General features: G+C 40.3%; 1 protein-coding gene across 4 annotated transcripts in view; it reads right to left on the bottom strand.

Annotated features, from left to right (window-relative positions):
* Nucleotides 1-16,087, bottom strand: part of PCSK5 (proprotein convertase subtilisin/kexin type 5) — a 456,302-nt gene that overhangs the window by 174,869 nt on the left and 265,346 nt on the right. For 3 of the 4 annotated variants that reach the window (XM_078062229.1, XM_036103195.2, XM_036103196.2), the window contains exons 14-16: nt 6,664-6,807; nt 1,526-1,628; nt 79-272 (exon numbers count right to left, since the gene is read on the bottom strand). In XM_078062229.1, coding sequence (XP_077918355.1) covers nt 79-272; nt 1,526-1,628; nt 6,664-6,807 — 441 coding nt within the window. Of the gene's footprint in view, nt 1-78; nt 273-1,525; nt 1,629-6,663; nt 6,808-16,087 lie in introns of those variants that run through there. The other variant, XR_013443967.1, reaches the window with a different exon arrangement.

The raw sequence follows: 16,087 nt of genomic DNA, 5'->3' as shown, positions 1-16,087 counted from the left end.
CCTCAATCCCTCCTAATGTCATTCAAATGAAAACCTTCTATTTCCTCTCTAAAACCCAAATATTTGAAATCAACTCACTGGTGTCCGGGTATAATCCAGCAGGGCAGTGGATAACACAGCTGTTGATTTCTTCATTTAGGAAGTATCCATATTTACAGGACAGGCACTGGTCACCATGGCTCCCAAAGCAGGACTCACAGTTGGGAGCACACTTTCTGCATCGCTTCTTGTCAGCATGGTAGTGGCCAGAGGGGCAGCTGGAGACACAGATCCTGCATTGTGGAATGGTAAGAAAGAAGGGCAGCATCATTGAAGACGGAGTCCCAGGCACTCTTGGAGATGCTCAAGCAAGAGCAGCCTTCCATCTTAAACCACGATGGTAACACCATATCCAAAGAGCCAAATTCTGTTGGTTGAAGCTTTTTCCTGTGTAGGGTTCTGAAGTGGCAAGGCGGCCACCCAATACCAAGTCTGCCAGGTAACGCATGTCTTGGTCCAAACCCCCTCTTCCGGTTCGGGACTAGCTCTTTAAAGGGGACGATGGTTAGAAACTAGAGGCTCAAGAGGAAAGGTTGTGGCATAGGATTGAAAGGAAACTATGTGGGAACCACGATTTTATACAAAAAAGGTTGCTAATAAGGGGTTACTTCTGTTTCTGTGTGTTGTCCTATGGATCCTGTGCACTAGGGGCTGTACGCTATTGTCTAAGTTAATCGATTTAAACTTGGTTGGTTATAATACATTTAAAAAAAAGAACTTCCTTAACTGAAGGACAGCACTTTGTTTATTCATTCAACAAATATTTACTACTGAATACCAAGTAAAATGTCAGGCATTTTGCTGGTCTCAGCGATGAGAGGTCCTGCAGTAGCCAAGGGCCCTTCCTTTAAGGACCAGAAATTCCAGCATGCATGTAAACAGGAACTAGAACGGGTCTGGGTCTGTCTGGATGGCTGAAGTGTGGACTCACTGTAGTAAGTCTTCCCTGAAGCAGGACGGAAAAGGGGGCAGGGCTCTGAGAGAGATGCCTGGAGCGGACAGCCTCTGAGAGGCCATCACTGTCCCAGGAGCCTCCCTGCGGACAGATCAGCACAACTTGAGGCAGAAGCCAGGGGCTCAGAGTTACGGTGACCAAGCAGGTCTGCCTCAGTGCCCAGAGTGAAATAGGGTGAGCAGGGCCCAGCACCTTTGCCACACGGGGACACATCTGTTGGGCTGGATGCTGGCATTCTCATGAAAAGCAAACAGAGCTCTAGAGGAAAGGTCTAGAGGGCTAGTCCAAATGTGAGCAAAGACATTTGCAGCTTGACAGCATACAGGGACACTTAGTATGGGTTTCAGCATTTGGAATGACACCGGGAGGCGGGGGCAGCAGCCTCTGTTCTGTGCTTGGGTCCTGGGAGGAGAACGTCAGCAGACTCGGCTGGAGCGCAGCCCATGGGACCACCCGGAGCGTGCTGTGTGTGTGTGTGTGGGGGGGGGGGGGGCAGGAGCGCGGGGGGATCGGACTCAGGATCGTTCTTACCTGGTGTTGTTTTTCAGCTTGTAGTAGTAGTTTAAGCAGTCACTGCAGTGGTCTGGTCCTGGCCCGTCACAGCCGACCTCACTGCACTCAGGGTCACAGGGACCTTTTCCAAAAAAAAAAAAAAAAAAAATTAAAACAATACTTGGGAAAATACGATTTTAAAGCAGGTCTGTTTTACCTTGAATTTTTCCTTCCTCATGCAGGGAGAGTTTCTTTAAGGTGGAGGAATAATGTGTAACATGGCTCTAAGCACGGAGATGAACTCCTATTACCAAAGTATCAAAAATGTAAATCCAGCTGTGGCCTGGTCTTCAAAAAAGCACATATGGCTGCCTTGTGGGAGATAACACATATCTCCGAATTCAAAGGATGCCACTATGGCAACTGGAAGAGAACTGACGGCAATTAAATATGCGTAATGATAAAAATGTCGGATTTACAGAAAAATGACAAGTTAAGCTGTTGACAGAAAAAAGAAAAAAGTTGATTATTCCACGCCTGGACCAGATTGGCTGGCTTGCCGATGGTCATTAAAACCATGGAATACCTCTGAGATGCTGTACCCAGCAAGAAACATCATTATGGCATCTGGGGCAAGCTTATCAGTATCTGGTCTTGGATTACAAAGCAGGTACTTAAGGCATAGGTAATAGATTTTTTTTTAAATGAAATTAAATTTGTTAGTCACCATACAATACATCATTAGTTTTTTGATGTAGTGATCCACGTGGTAGGACACAATTTTAAAATCTATTATCTGTGGATCGCTACAGATAATAGATTTTAAAATTGTGTCCTACCCACAGGCCAGTGGGCAACTCAACGAGACATAAATTTTTAAAAATGCAAGCAAGCTTAAAGAATTCCAGACCTAGGATGAAAGTTGCTAATCTCTCATGACCTATTCTTTGGTCTAGAGTAAGAATGCACAGACAGGAAGAAAAAAATGCCAGAAAGATGGGAGATTTTTTTTTTTTTTTTAAGATTTTATTTGGCAGCCACCCAGGTGCCCCAAGATGGGAGATTTTCATAACTGATAAAAAGCTTTCTAATGACACGGGCTAGACCTTTTACTTGCTTGAACTAACTCCCTTTTTCCTTGTTCTCCATACTTTAGGACATTTGGTCTTGTAATCTTCAAGCCCTTTCCTGTTGAAAATACACATGATTGGGGCGCCTGGGTGGCTCAGTCGTTAAGCATCTGCCTTCGGCTCAGGTCATGGTCCCAGGGTCCTGGGATCGAGCCCCGCATGGGGCTCCCTGCTCCGTGGGGAGCCTGCTTCTCCCTCTCCCACTTCTCCTGCTTGTGTTCCCTCTCTCGTTGTGTCTCTGTCAAATAAATAAAATCTTTGAAAAAAAAATACACATGATTTTAAGTAGTAATAAACATGCACAGAATGTACAAACATTAAAAGTTATGTCAGAAATGTCTGAACCATACTGATTTGAATCAAAAGGATTTACTGTTGAACCTTGATCTCCTGTAGTCATTATAGGATTCTGTTCTACAGGTACTGAGTCGGAATATAAAATGGTAGAACCTGGGAGGAATGACTTAGAGAAAAATCTAGTGTTCAAACACCCTCATTTACCTGGTGAGAAAACATACTTTCCAAGAATTAGAGTGGCTTGTCCAGATAATATAGCCCAGGAGCCCTGGGATCAACATGGGTCCCCCTTCTTACTCCAGCTCTCCTACATTGAAGTAGTAAATCAGGTACTAGTGATGACCTTTCAAAATGAATGCAGACTTGAGATATATTTCTGATTAATCACAAGAGTCATCTGACAGCACTGTTTATCTCTCTGTTCCCCCAAGCCTTAAAACTGATCTCTAAATTGCACAGCGAGTATAACTTGGGACCTTTCAGCTCTCTGCTACGATAGAGAAGGAGAGGGTGTCTCTGTACGTAAGGGCTGGAGCTCAGCCAGCTGTGGGTCCTACAGCCCCTGGAATTTGATGAAACAGTACTAGGGATCTGTTTATGATAATACCATCTGTGCCTTTAGCCAGGCTGACTTCTTCATGAAGGTGAAAATCACAGCTCTGAAGAAAAGGAATCATGGGTGGCCCTAAATTTTCACCAGATGATTTCTGCAATTAACCCACCCCCAAAATTATGCTTTATATGTGCCCAAGGGCTCCGTATGGCCAGTTCACATGCTGTGCTGTTTCTTTTATAATCTTAACCTGTCCCAGATGCAGTTTAGCATTTTAGGTTGCAGGGTAATAATGAAATAATTGTCTTTGTTCTCTCTCAAGTGCCAATGTGGACATTTTGGAGATGTTAATGAGAAAAACCACAGAGATAGAGAACTGTTTGTTCAGAATTTTAAGATTACCAAAATGTGAATTCGAAACCTACCAGAAGGCATATAGCAACAGGTTATTAAGCTCAGTTTATGTTTTTGGATATCCTTTCTCCTATCAGAGAAGATGAAACGGTTTGCTTGTTATAAGATGAATAGTAATGTTACAAGCTCAAAACATAATGAGATAATCTAATACAATTGAGCTCCAGTTAGCTCAACTGGTTTGAATTATTCCAGCTTAGGATGGACTCTGGGATCCTATCTGTTTAGCATAAAAGGAACCATGTGCATGTTTATGATATTCTGCTAAGGTGACTAATGAAGTACTTTTATCTTTAGCTCATTAAGTGGTAGTCAATGCAACAAGACACGTACTACATGGAGCGCTGGGTGTTATACAAAAACAAAGAATTGTGGATCACTACATCAAAAACTAATGACGTACTGTATGGTGACTAACATAATAAAATTAAAATCAGAGGGGTGTTTGGGTGGCTCAGTCGGTTAAGTGTTGGCCTTTGGCTCAGGTCATGATCTCATGGGTCCTGGGACCGAGCCCCATGTGGGGCTCCCTGCTCAGCAGGGAGTCTGGTTTTCCCTCTCTCAAATACATAAAATCTTAAAAAAAAAAAAAAAAATCAGAAATATACTTTGATATGGCTATAAGACCTAAACTGCCCCAGAAAATCAACTCTAAAACATAATAAGAAAGTTGAGCAGAATGGCCTGATAAAAGATAAATATGCAACGGCCAATAGATTTCCTAGATACCAGCAGATACTAGTTAGAAAATATGACTTCCATTATATAGCAACAAGACCCCCAAACACATAGGAATAACACTAAGAAGAAGAATACAACCTAAAATTAAAAGATTTCAGTAAAATGGGACATAGTCTATGTTTTGGATGGAAAGACTGCATGCATTTTATAACAGCAATTCTTACCTAAACAACTCTTCCCATGAGATTGGCATGTAAATTCACATTAAATTCCAATGGGATCTTTACAGGTAGACTTAAGAATTGCTATGAAAACAAGATGTTTAACAGAGAGTAAAATACAGTGTGGGTGTTACCGGATTAAGAATTATTAAAAAATGAGAAAAGGGGGTACCAGAAGAGACCCTGGTGTAAAAATTTATTCTGTTGTTACAAAGGAAAGATCCTGGGGCACCTGGGTGGCTCAGTTGGTTAAGCGTCTGCCTTCAGCTCAGGTCATGATCTCAGGGTCCTAGGATCGAGCCCGGCATCTCCCTCTCCAATAAATATTTAAAAATGAAGGGAAGATCCTAAACTAGTAAAAGGGAAAATGACCCAGCCAATAATGTTAGTCTATTTATTTTATCTCCTACTATATATCATAAGCCAAAATAAGTTCCAGATGAATGGCCAAATGTAAAAAGCAGAGATTAGAAAAAAATGCATGTGGATATTTAGTTGATTTTAAAGACTAAAACTTCTTAAAAACACACACACACACAAGTGAGATCTGAAACTATAAACCCTGCCCTCCAATTTTCTTTTTCCATCAAAACAACAAAACACAAAACAAAAACTACATTTTGGAAGCAAGCAATAACTGAGGAAATGGTTTCAGCAAATATAGTAGTTGTTGCTCCCACTTATCTGCAGGGGATACTTTCCAAGCCCCGCAGTGGATGCTTGAAACCATGGATAGTACCAAACCCTATAGATACTATGTCTTTTTCCTATACATACATACCTGTGATAACATTTAATTTTTAAATGAGGCACAGTGAGAAACTAATAACACAGAACAATTATATCAATATACTATGATAAAAAGATGTGAATATATGTGAATGTGGTCTCTCTCAAATCTTATGGTATTCATCTGTCTTCTTGTGACAGTGTGAGATGCTAGAATGCCTACAGGATGAAATGAAGTCAGGGGAATGACGTGGGCATGGTAACGTAGCATTAAGCTACTACTGACCTGATGATCTAGCAGATGGAGGATCATCTCCTTCCTGACCGTTAATAACGGGATACTACTTAGTAGTAGTAGTATTACTACTAGGGAACCACAGATAAGGGGGAACTACTGTATGGAAAAATGTGAGAGACAATAACATACAAAGAGCTCTTATAAGAAAATTGGTGTCAATTTGAATAGAAAAATGGGTAAAATACAATTATGTTTAATTCCTAGAACTACAGAGGAAAAAATGATTTACTAATAAAGCTATAAAAATTTTAAAATGTTCTGTTCTTTAACTTTTTTCTTTCCATTCAATTTTGGCAGGAATGAGTATAAAAAACGCACAGCTGGTCACAGCGTAGACTGGTACATCTTGTCTGGAAAGGAATGTGACAAAGTGTGTCCAAGCTCTCAAACTGATTATTCCCTTTGCTGCAGTAATTCTCAGAACTCCATTCTAAGGAAATAATTAATGATATAAACAAAGACTGATAAAATCATGATGTTCATCCAAACCTTATTTAAAATAGTGTAAAATTCCAAGCAAACTACACATCCCAGATTATGTATTAAATGTAGTACAATCATAGGATGGACTGTCATGCTGTCTTTTAAATACTGTTGTGAGGATATGTGACAACAGGGAAATATGCTCTTAATAGCCACAAGAGAAAGAAAAAGGATATGGAAACTCTATATAGTGTGCTTTTGGCTTTGAAGAAAACAGTGCTATCTGAATATACACATGCAAATATTTGGGGGGATAGAAAAGAAGATGGAAGAAACTATATCAGAATATTGGTAGAAGTTGATCGCTGCATGGTGGGGTGATGCACGAGAGTTCTCTCCTTAGCGTGTGTCCCTGTTGGAAACCATCTTACCTGCATAATCCTCGGTACCATAGTCATCGGTGGGGTCTTCTACTCGGCTATAGCGGACACGTTCTACTTTAGGAAACTCATTGGTTGGTGAGTACGGCTGCACGGAGGTGCCATAGAGGACCAAAGACCATTCTTTCAATTTCCCTTGAAAAATAATGAAATGATAGCATGACTACACATTCACTTTTGAGCTTTACAATTTAATTCCTTCTCATTAAGAAAAAGCAACAGAAGAATTGTGGCAAGCATATTCATATGAATCATAGCATGAGGTGCATAGCTAGTAATGTACGTTTTCCACCAGTTGAAGAATTAACTAATAATTGACATATCACATATTTACTGAGCACCAACTATAGGATAAGCCTTAATTTAATCAGCTTTTATAAGAAGACTGAGAAATGAACACCTCTCAGATAGCTGGACCAAGGGCTGAATTTCAAATTATGGATATTTTATTTATTTATTTCTTTTTTCTTTTTTTTTTTTTTAAGATTTTATTTATTTATTTGAGAGAGAGAGTGAGAGAGACAGCACATGAGAGGGGGGAGGATCAGAGGGAGAAGCAGACTCCCCGCCGAGCAGGGAGCCCAACACGGGACTCGATCCAGGGACTCCAGGATCATGACCTGAGCCGAAGGCAGTCGCTTAACCAACTGAGCCACCCAGGCGCCCCAACAAATTATGGATATTTTAAAAGAGAACCCCAGAATTTTACAGAGGCCTTTGCTTTTCTACATATAAATACCATATTTGAATTTTTAAAAAAAATTTGGTGTTATCTGACTTGTTTATCAGTAAGACAAAACAACTACTTTGTTCCACCTAACTGAATTAGTCATTTAGTCTTAAGAATACATCACTATTTATACCATGCTATAGACCTGAGCTGTCCAGTGATAGCCCCTAGATATTTGGCTATTTAAAATTTAAAAATTTAGTTCCTCAGTCATACCACATTTCAAGTGCTCAATAGCCATATGTGGCCAGTGGTCACTACAATGGATACCACAAATATAGAATGTTTCTACCACGGCAGAATGTTCGAGTGGACAGTGCTGCAATAAAGCTTTGTCTGGCCAAGAGTGCCTTGAGTGAGACAGGAGCCACGTGTTTTAACTCCTTTGCAGAGAAGGTTCTCAAAGAACATTTTGCTTTAGTCCTTATTTCTTTTTGTGTTAATAAAGCTAAGAAAAACTTCTTACAGGTCACTAAGCTTAATGAGATTCACATAAAGAATCAACCATAAGCAGAAGTGATTAAGACAAAACCATTAAAAACATGGAAGTATGCTGGTAGAAAGCAGAACCTTCCTGAAGGTCCCTCCTCCACTTAGCCGAATACAGAGAATCCAGGCATGGTTGGGGCCAGGGTTCTGTCACAGCCCTGAGAGTGGTGAACTTGAGGTGTCAGCTGATCTATTAAGTTTGAATCCATTCAATGTTCACAACAATTGGGAGGTAGGCACTTGAATTCCCAATAAAAAATGAGGAAACAGGCATAGAGGGTGATAATTTTCTCAAAGGCACTAAGAGTACAGACTGCTATTAAAACCCATCTGGGGGTTCCAGTTTAAGATGACAGTGTAGGAAGATCCTGAACCCATCTCTTCCTACAGACTCACTGAATCTACAGGTACATAGGGGACAAGTTCCTCTGAACAAGAAAACAAAACCAATAGGCTGAGTGGCTCCTATGCAATAGGCAAACAAAAAACCCACAGGAAAGCAGGTAAAAGAGGCCGAGACACAATATTGCAATAAACCCTACCCCTGGCACTGTGACCCACAATCAGGACTCATGACCCCAAAGTTTCTCCCCAAGAAGCAAAAGGTTTGAACCCCATATTGGGCACCACAATTTTTAAGACCTGCACCTGAGATGAGTCCCTGAAACATCTAGCTTTGAAAACGAATAGGGCCTGAGACCCACAAGGCTATAGTGAACTGACTAAAGAGCTTGCATGGGTGGACCCACCCACTCCAAGGCTCAGGGCAGAGGCAGCCAATTGAAAAGCATGGACTTTCTGTGAAAGAGGCTTATTTGCTTACCGTAACATACAGCTAGGGGCCTACTGAAATACTCTCCAGTGGGCACCATCTTTGCTCTCTCCCTCAATCTTGCTCCAACTCACTAGTATCTCCCAGAAGGAACCTGTTCTCTTATCTGGGACCCCAATTTTTATGGCTGCCTCTCAGGGCACACCTCTTGGTTGTTGGCACTGGTGGCTGGCAGGGCTTATGTTTACTGGTAACACAGGACTGTAAACAAAATGGACAGATCTATACTTAAGCTCACCCAGGAGAGAGAATCAAAATCAGAAATGAAAGAAGAAGGGGGCAACTAGGTGGCTCAGTGGATTAAGCATCCAACTCTCGATTTCAGCTCAGGTCATGATCTCAGGGTGGTGAGATCGAGCCCCACTTTGGGCTTCATGCTGAGCATGGAGCCTAAGATTCTCTCCCTCTATCCCACCCCCAGCTCATACACACTTTCTCTCTCTCTAAAAAAAAAAAAAAAAAGAGGTGAGGTTATAACTAAAATAAGAATAAAAACCATGAAAATAGGGGCGCCTGGGTGGCTCAGTCGTTAAGCGTCTGCCTTCGGCTCAGGTCATGATCCCAGGGTCCTGGGATCAAGCCCCGCATCGGGCTCCCTGCTCAGCAGGAAGCCTGTGTCTCCCTCTCCCACTCCCCCTGCTTGTGTTCCCTCTCTCACTGTGTTTCTCTCTGTCAAATAAATAAAATCTTAAAAAAAAAACTATGAAAATATAAAGTATTATAAAAGACTATCATCAATTACACACCAACAAAATGAACAACCTGGAAGGAAATGGATAAATTTTTAGACCTATACAACCCACTAAGACTGAATCATTAAGAAACAGAAAATCTGAAAAGAACAATTACTAGTAAAGAGATGGAATCAGTAATAAAAAAAAGAAAACCCTCTCGACAAAGAAATGACCAGAACTATATCTTCTCTGGTCAATTCTACCAAACATTTAAAGGAATACCAGTCCTTCTTAAACTCTTCCAAAATATAGAAGAAACATTTCCAAACTCATTTTATGAGGCTAGCTAGCATTACCCTGATCCCAAAACCAGATAAGGATGCCACAAGAAAATCCCTGATGAACACAGATGCAAAAGTCCTCAACAAAATAATTAGCAAACTGAATTCAACAATATTAAAGGAATCATATATCATCAACAAGTGAGATTTATTCCAGGGATGCAAGAATGTTTCAACATTCACAAACCAATCAATGTGATTCACAACATTAACAAAATTAAGGATAAAAATCATATGATCACCTCAACACATACAGAAAAAGTATTAACCTACTTCAACATCTATGATAAAAGCTTTTATCGAAGTGTGTATGGGGGAATAATAAGCATCATAAAGATCAGGAACAAGACACTCACCACTTTTAAGAGTCTCATGCTCTACCGACTAAGCTAGCCGGGCGCCTGACACTCACCACTTTTAGTCAACATAGTATTAGAAGTCCTAGCCAGAATAATTAGACAAGAAAAAGAAAGGGCATTCAAATTAGGAAGAAGTATGTCACTATTTGCACATGACATGGTACTGTATATGAAAAACCACAGAGGTGCCACCAAAAACTGTTAGAACTAATCAACAAATTCACAAAAGCTGTAGGATACAAAATCTTTTGTATGTCTATACACTAATAATGAACTATCAAAAAGAGAAAGAAATACTTATTTATAATTGCATCAAAAAGAATAAAATGCTTAGGAATTTAACCAAGGGGGTAAAAGACCTGTACACTGAAAATTATAACACACATGATGAAAAAACTGAAAACACAAATAAATGGAAAGATATTCTGTGCTCATGGATGAGAAGAATATTGTTAAAATGTCCATACTACCCAAAGCCACCTATAGATTCAACGTAATCCCTATCAAAATTCCAATGGCATTTTTTGTATAAATAGTACAAACAATCCTAAAATTTTTATGAAACCACAAAAGGCCAAATCACTCTTGAGAAAGAAAAATGAAGCTGGAGGCATCATGCTTTCTGATTTTCAAATATAAAGCTATGGTAATCAAAACACTATGGCTTTGCCATAAAACAGATCAATAGAACAGAATAGCACACAGATATAAACTCATGCATATATGGTCAATTAAGAATACACAATGGGGAAAGGATTTTAATAAATGATGTTGGGAAAACTGGACAGCCACATGCAAAATAATGAAACTGAACCACTGTCTTACATCAGACACAAAAACTAACTCAAAATGGAGGCGCCTGGATGGCTCAGTCAGTTAAGCATCTGCCTTTGGCTCAGGTCATGATCCCAGGGTCCTGCTCAGCATGGAGTCTGTCTGTCCCTCTCCCTCTGCTCCTCCCTCCCACTCATGCTCACTCTCTCTTTCTCTCAAATAAAATCTTAAAAAAAAAAAAAAAAAAGAAACTCTAAATGGATTAATGATTTGAACATAAGACCTGAAACCATAAAACTCCTAGAAGAAAACATAGGTGGTAAGCTCTTTGCCATCGGTCTTGGTGATAATTTTTTCCGATTTGACCAAATGCAAAGGCAACAAAAGGAAAATAAGTCAGAGTATATCAAACTAAAAAGCTCCGCACGGCGATGGAAACCATCAACAAGATGAAAAAGCAACCAACCTACTGAATGGGAGAGAGTATGTGCAAATCATATATCTCATAAGAGGTTAATATCCAAAACATATAAAGAACTCCTACAACTCAATATCAGAAAAATAATCTGATTAAAACATGGGTAGGGAATATGAATAGACATTTTTCCAAAGATGACATATATGTGGCCAAGAGGTATGTGAAAAGGTGGTCAACATCACCAATTAGGGAAATGCAAATCAAACCGCAATATCACCTTACACCTATTAGAACAGCTATTACCAAAAAGACAAGAAATAGCAAGTGTTAGTGGAGATGTGGAACAAAGGGAACCCTTGTGCACTCGCAGTGGGAATGTGAATCAGTGCAGCTGTGATGGAAACCGCTATGGAGGTTTTTCAAAACATTAACAATAGAACCACCATGTGATTCAGCTATTCCATTTCTGGGTATTTATCTGAAGAAAACAAAAGCATTGACTTGTAAAAGTATATGTATTCCCATGTTCAATGCAGCATTATTCACAATAGCCAAGATATGGAAACAACCTATGTGTCCATTGATGGATAAATAATAAAAATGTGGTATTTTTTACCAGTGGTAATAATACAGTAGAATAATATTCAGCCATAGAAAGGAAGGAAATATTGCCATTTGTGAAAATATGGATGGATCTTGAGAGCCTTTTGTGAATTGAAAAGTCAAAGACAAAAACTATATGATCTCACTTGTATGATGAATTAAAAAAAAATAATGAAGTAAAAAAAAACCCCTGAGCTCATAAATACAGAGAACAAATTGGTGGTTGCCAGAGGTGGGGAGTTAAGCAGTGGGAGAGGTGGGTAAAAAGGGTCAGAGAGTACAGATTTCCAGTTATAAAATAAATAATTGCTAGGTATGTAATGTAAAGCCTGGTGACTATAGTTAATAAAATAGTATATTATATATTTAAAAGTTGCCAAAAAAGTAGATCTTAAAATTTCTCATGACAAGAAAACATTTTTAACTATGTGAGTTGATGCAAGTTAGACTTACTATGATCATTTTGCAATATGTACTAATACCAAATTATTAGGTTGTATGCCTGAAACCAGTATAATGTTACATATCAAATATATCTTAATTAAAAAAATAGAAAATCCATTCAGAATCCAAATGCTGTTTTTTTTTTGTTTTTTTTTTGTTGTTGTTATTGTTAGAGAGAGCAAGTGCATGAGCAGGGGTGGGTGGGGAGAGGGAGAGAGAGAGAATCTCCCATCCAAGTACTAACCAGGCCCGACCCTGCTTAGCTTCCGAGATCAGACGAGATCGGGCGCGTTCAGGGTGGTATGGCTGTAGACGAGAGAGAGAGAATCTTGAGCAGGCTCCACGCTCAGTGTGGAGCCCAAAGTGGGACTTGATCTCACGACCCTGAGATCATGACCTGAGCTGAAATCAAGAGCCAGAAGCTTAAGCGACTGAGCCACCCAGGTGCCCCAAATGCTGTGTTCTTAAACTATTATATGAAATTGTCCTCCTGTTTACTTCCAGGAGTTTAGAAACTTGAAGTTTAAAAATGAACATATTCTGTGCCACACTTATTGTTATCTGACATCTGCATGGGCCAGCACATTGGTTTATATGTGGTTTGCCCTCTGCCAGCTTTTCTTTGGACTTAACTCGTTAACGACTATGCTTTCCACAATTAGGGTGCTATTCAGTCTCAGAATTCCAAGTGTTCTACAGTAAGTAGTGGCAAGAAATGAATGCCTACCTGAAATTCATGACCTGGTTGCCTTTACACAGCAATGCAAAAGCGAACACATTTTTCTTGTGGCAGCTCTCAGGTATTCAAGTGGAGCATATAATGCAAGGACACTAGAGGAAATCCAATCCATCACTCACCCTAAAACCTGGCTCATTTAACTTAAGATCAGTCTGGATCTAAAATTTACCCTTGTACAATATTTGGAAGAATGCTGACTCATAATTGACTATTTCCATTTGTGTCATTTCTGAAGTGTCTCATAAGCCCACTGGGGACATACTTGTTGGGCAATTCATCCTGTTATGTTTTACTTATTATGTAATCTAATTTCCTTAGAATCTGCCACAATTCACATCAAATACTGCCATATTTGGGCCATCATGTTTCCCTTATCATAATGTTTTCCTTTTGCTAAATTACTTAGGAGATTTTGCAGTTGATGATGCAACTTTCTGTTAAGAAATCACTGTGTAAATACAGAATGAGAAAAATCTATTGTACATGTTGGTACATAAATGCAATCTGCCCAAGAATTAAAACCCAAGATAGGTCTAATGTGTAACAAAACAAAGACAACAATAAAAAAAACAAAAATCCTTCAAAAAATCCTTACTATGGACTTCTGATTCAAGATGGTGATGTAGGAAGACCCTGAATTCACTTCCTCCACAGACACACCCAATCTATACCTACTTATAGAGCAATTCCTCCTGAAGTAGAACTAAGTGCTGACTGAACAGGCTCTGCACGAGAAAAGATAGACCATGTAGAGAATGGCAAGGAAGATGGAGACATAGTCATGAAGGGACTTCCCCTCCCCCAACACTGTGAACTGCTGCAATTTAAAAGGCAACTAGAACACAAAAGATCCAGCCCTAGAACTCCACCAAATGGCAGGGGTAGCTGCTGGAAATATCTCCAGGTTGGAGGGGCTGGTGAGTGCCACAGTTTGCATTCCCCCTCCACCTTGATAGCACAGACAGGAGCAGGGTCTGGAGCCAACACTGTCCTGCTGCCTCAGTGAGCTCTGGGCCCTTAGCCCACACTTTTAAACGTTTAAAAGAGGAACTGGAATATAAAGGATCCAGCTGGAACTCAGCCAAATGGTAGGAAGCTGCTGGAACTCTCTCTGGCTCAGAGGAGCTGGTGAGTGCTATGGTTTGCATTCCTCTTCCACCTTGATAGTGTAGACAGGAGCATGGTCTGAGTGCCCTCATCAGTTACTACCTCCATGAGCCCCAGTCCCCTAGCCCACATAGGCCCCAGCTGTCTCACCAAGGCAGCTTGGTGAGACACTGGGACACCTGGGTCAGTGCTCACTACAGCTCTAGCCATCTCACCAAGGTGACACATGTGCAAAGTACCCAGGAACACTCTAGGCCCACAAGTTGGCTCACAACTTGCCAGGACCTCCCTGATGCAGAGCGCCCCAGGATCTCCTGGCCTGAGCCTTCTTAACTCCAGATGGAGCTTGCATCTACTTCAGCTTTAACCGTCTGCCCAAGGTGCCCTCAGCACAAAGAGCCCTGGGACCCCCTGCCTTGTAGCCACTTCAGCTTCTCTGCTCAAAGAGTGCTGTGACCCCCCAGCTTACACGTACTTTGGTTTCAGCTGCTCTGTTGGGGCACCCTCAATGTGGAGAGAACTAGGACTGCCCCAGCCTATGTCCATTTCAGTATTAGCTATCTGGCCAGGATACCCTCTGCATAGAGAGTGCTGTGATCCCCTGGCTTGCACCCACTTCAGCTTCAGCTGTCAGACTATGGTGCCCTCTACACAGACTGCCTCAGGACCACCATGACACAGCTCAGGCTAGCCCACCAGGGTGGTCCCGGCATGGAGTGACCTGGGACCCCCAGCCAGCCAGCCAAAGTCACCAGGCACATACACGGTGGATGACCATACACAAGATCAGTCCTTCTAGTTTAGGATAAGTAGCTGTTCTAATTCTTAGAAACAAATACAGAAAGCCAAGCAAAATGAGTAGACATATGAAAAGAATGAAAGAACAGACAAACCTCAGAAGAATAACGAAGTGAAATGTAAATAAGCAATATGCCTGATAAACAGTTCAAAATAATGGTCATAAAGATGATCAATGGACTAAAGAGAATAGTGGAAGGGCTCAGAACTTCAACAGAGAGATAGAAAATGTATAGAAAAACCAATCATAGTTGAAGAACACTAACTGAAATAAAAAATACACTATAAGGAATCAACAGTAGATTAGAGGATACAGAAAAATGGATCAGTGATCTGGAAGACAGGGTAATGGAAAGCATCTGAGCTGAACAGCAAAAAGAAAGCAAAAAATTTAGAGTGAGGATAGGCTAAGGGATCTCTAGGATAACATAAAGTAAACAATCATTCATATTATAGGGGTCCTAGAGGGAAGAGAGAGAGAGAGAAAGGGGCAGCAAACTCATTTGAAGAAATAGCTGAAAACTTCCCTAGCCTTGAGAAGGAAACAGATATACAGGTTTAAGAAGCAGAGAGATTTTGAAACAAGATGAAATCAATGAGATTCACACTAAGATTAACAAAATGGCAAAGATTAAAGATACAGAGAGAATATTAAAAGCAGCAAGAGAGAAACAATTAGTTATGCACAAGGTAAACCCCATAAAGCTTTCAGCTGATTTTTCAGGAGAAATTTTGCAGGCCAAAATGGAGTGGCATGATATATTTGAAGTGCTAAAACAACAACAACAACAACAACAAAAACACAACCAAAAATACTCCACCTGGCAAGATTATCATTCAGAATTGAAAGTGAGATTAAGAGTTTCCCAAACAAAAGTTAAAGGAGTTCATAATCATTAAACCAGCCTTACAAGAAATGTTAACAGGAACGTTTTTAGTTGAAAAGGTCATAATTAGAAGAAAATTATGAAAAGAAAAAATTTCATGAGTGGAAACATACAGCAAAGGTAGTAGAACAATCACCTTTGGAGCCAGTATAGAGCTTAAAAGATAGAAGCAGTAAAGTCAATGATATGTGAAAAAATTAGTTAAGGGGAATCATAAAAT

The sequence above is a fragment of the Halichoerus grypus genome, chromosome 14, assembly GCF_964656455.1.
Source record: "Halichoerus grypus chromosome 14, mHalGry1.hap1.1, whole genome shotgun sequence".
NCBI lineage: Eukaryota > Metazoa > Chordata > Mammalia > Carnivora > Phocidae > Halichoerus > Halichoerus grypus.
Note: the sequence above shows the minus strand (reverse complement) of the source record. Positions and strands in the feature narration are given on the sequence as shown.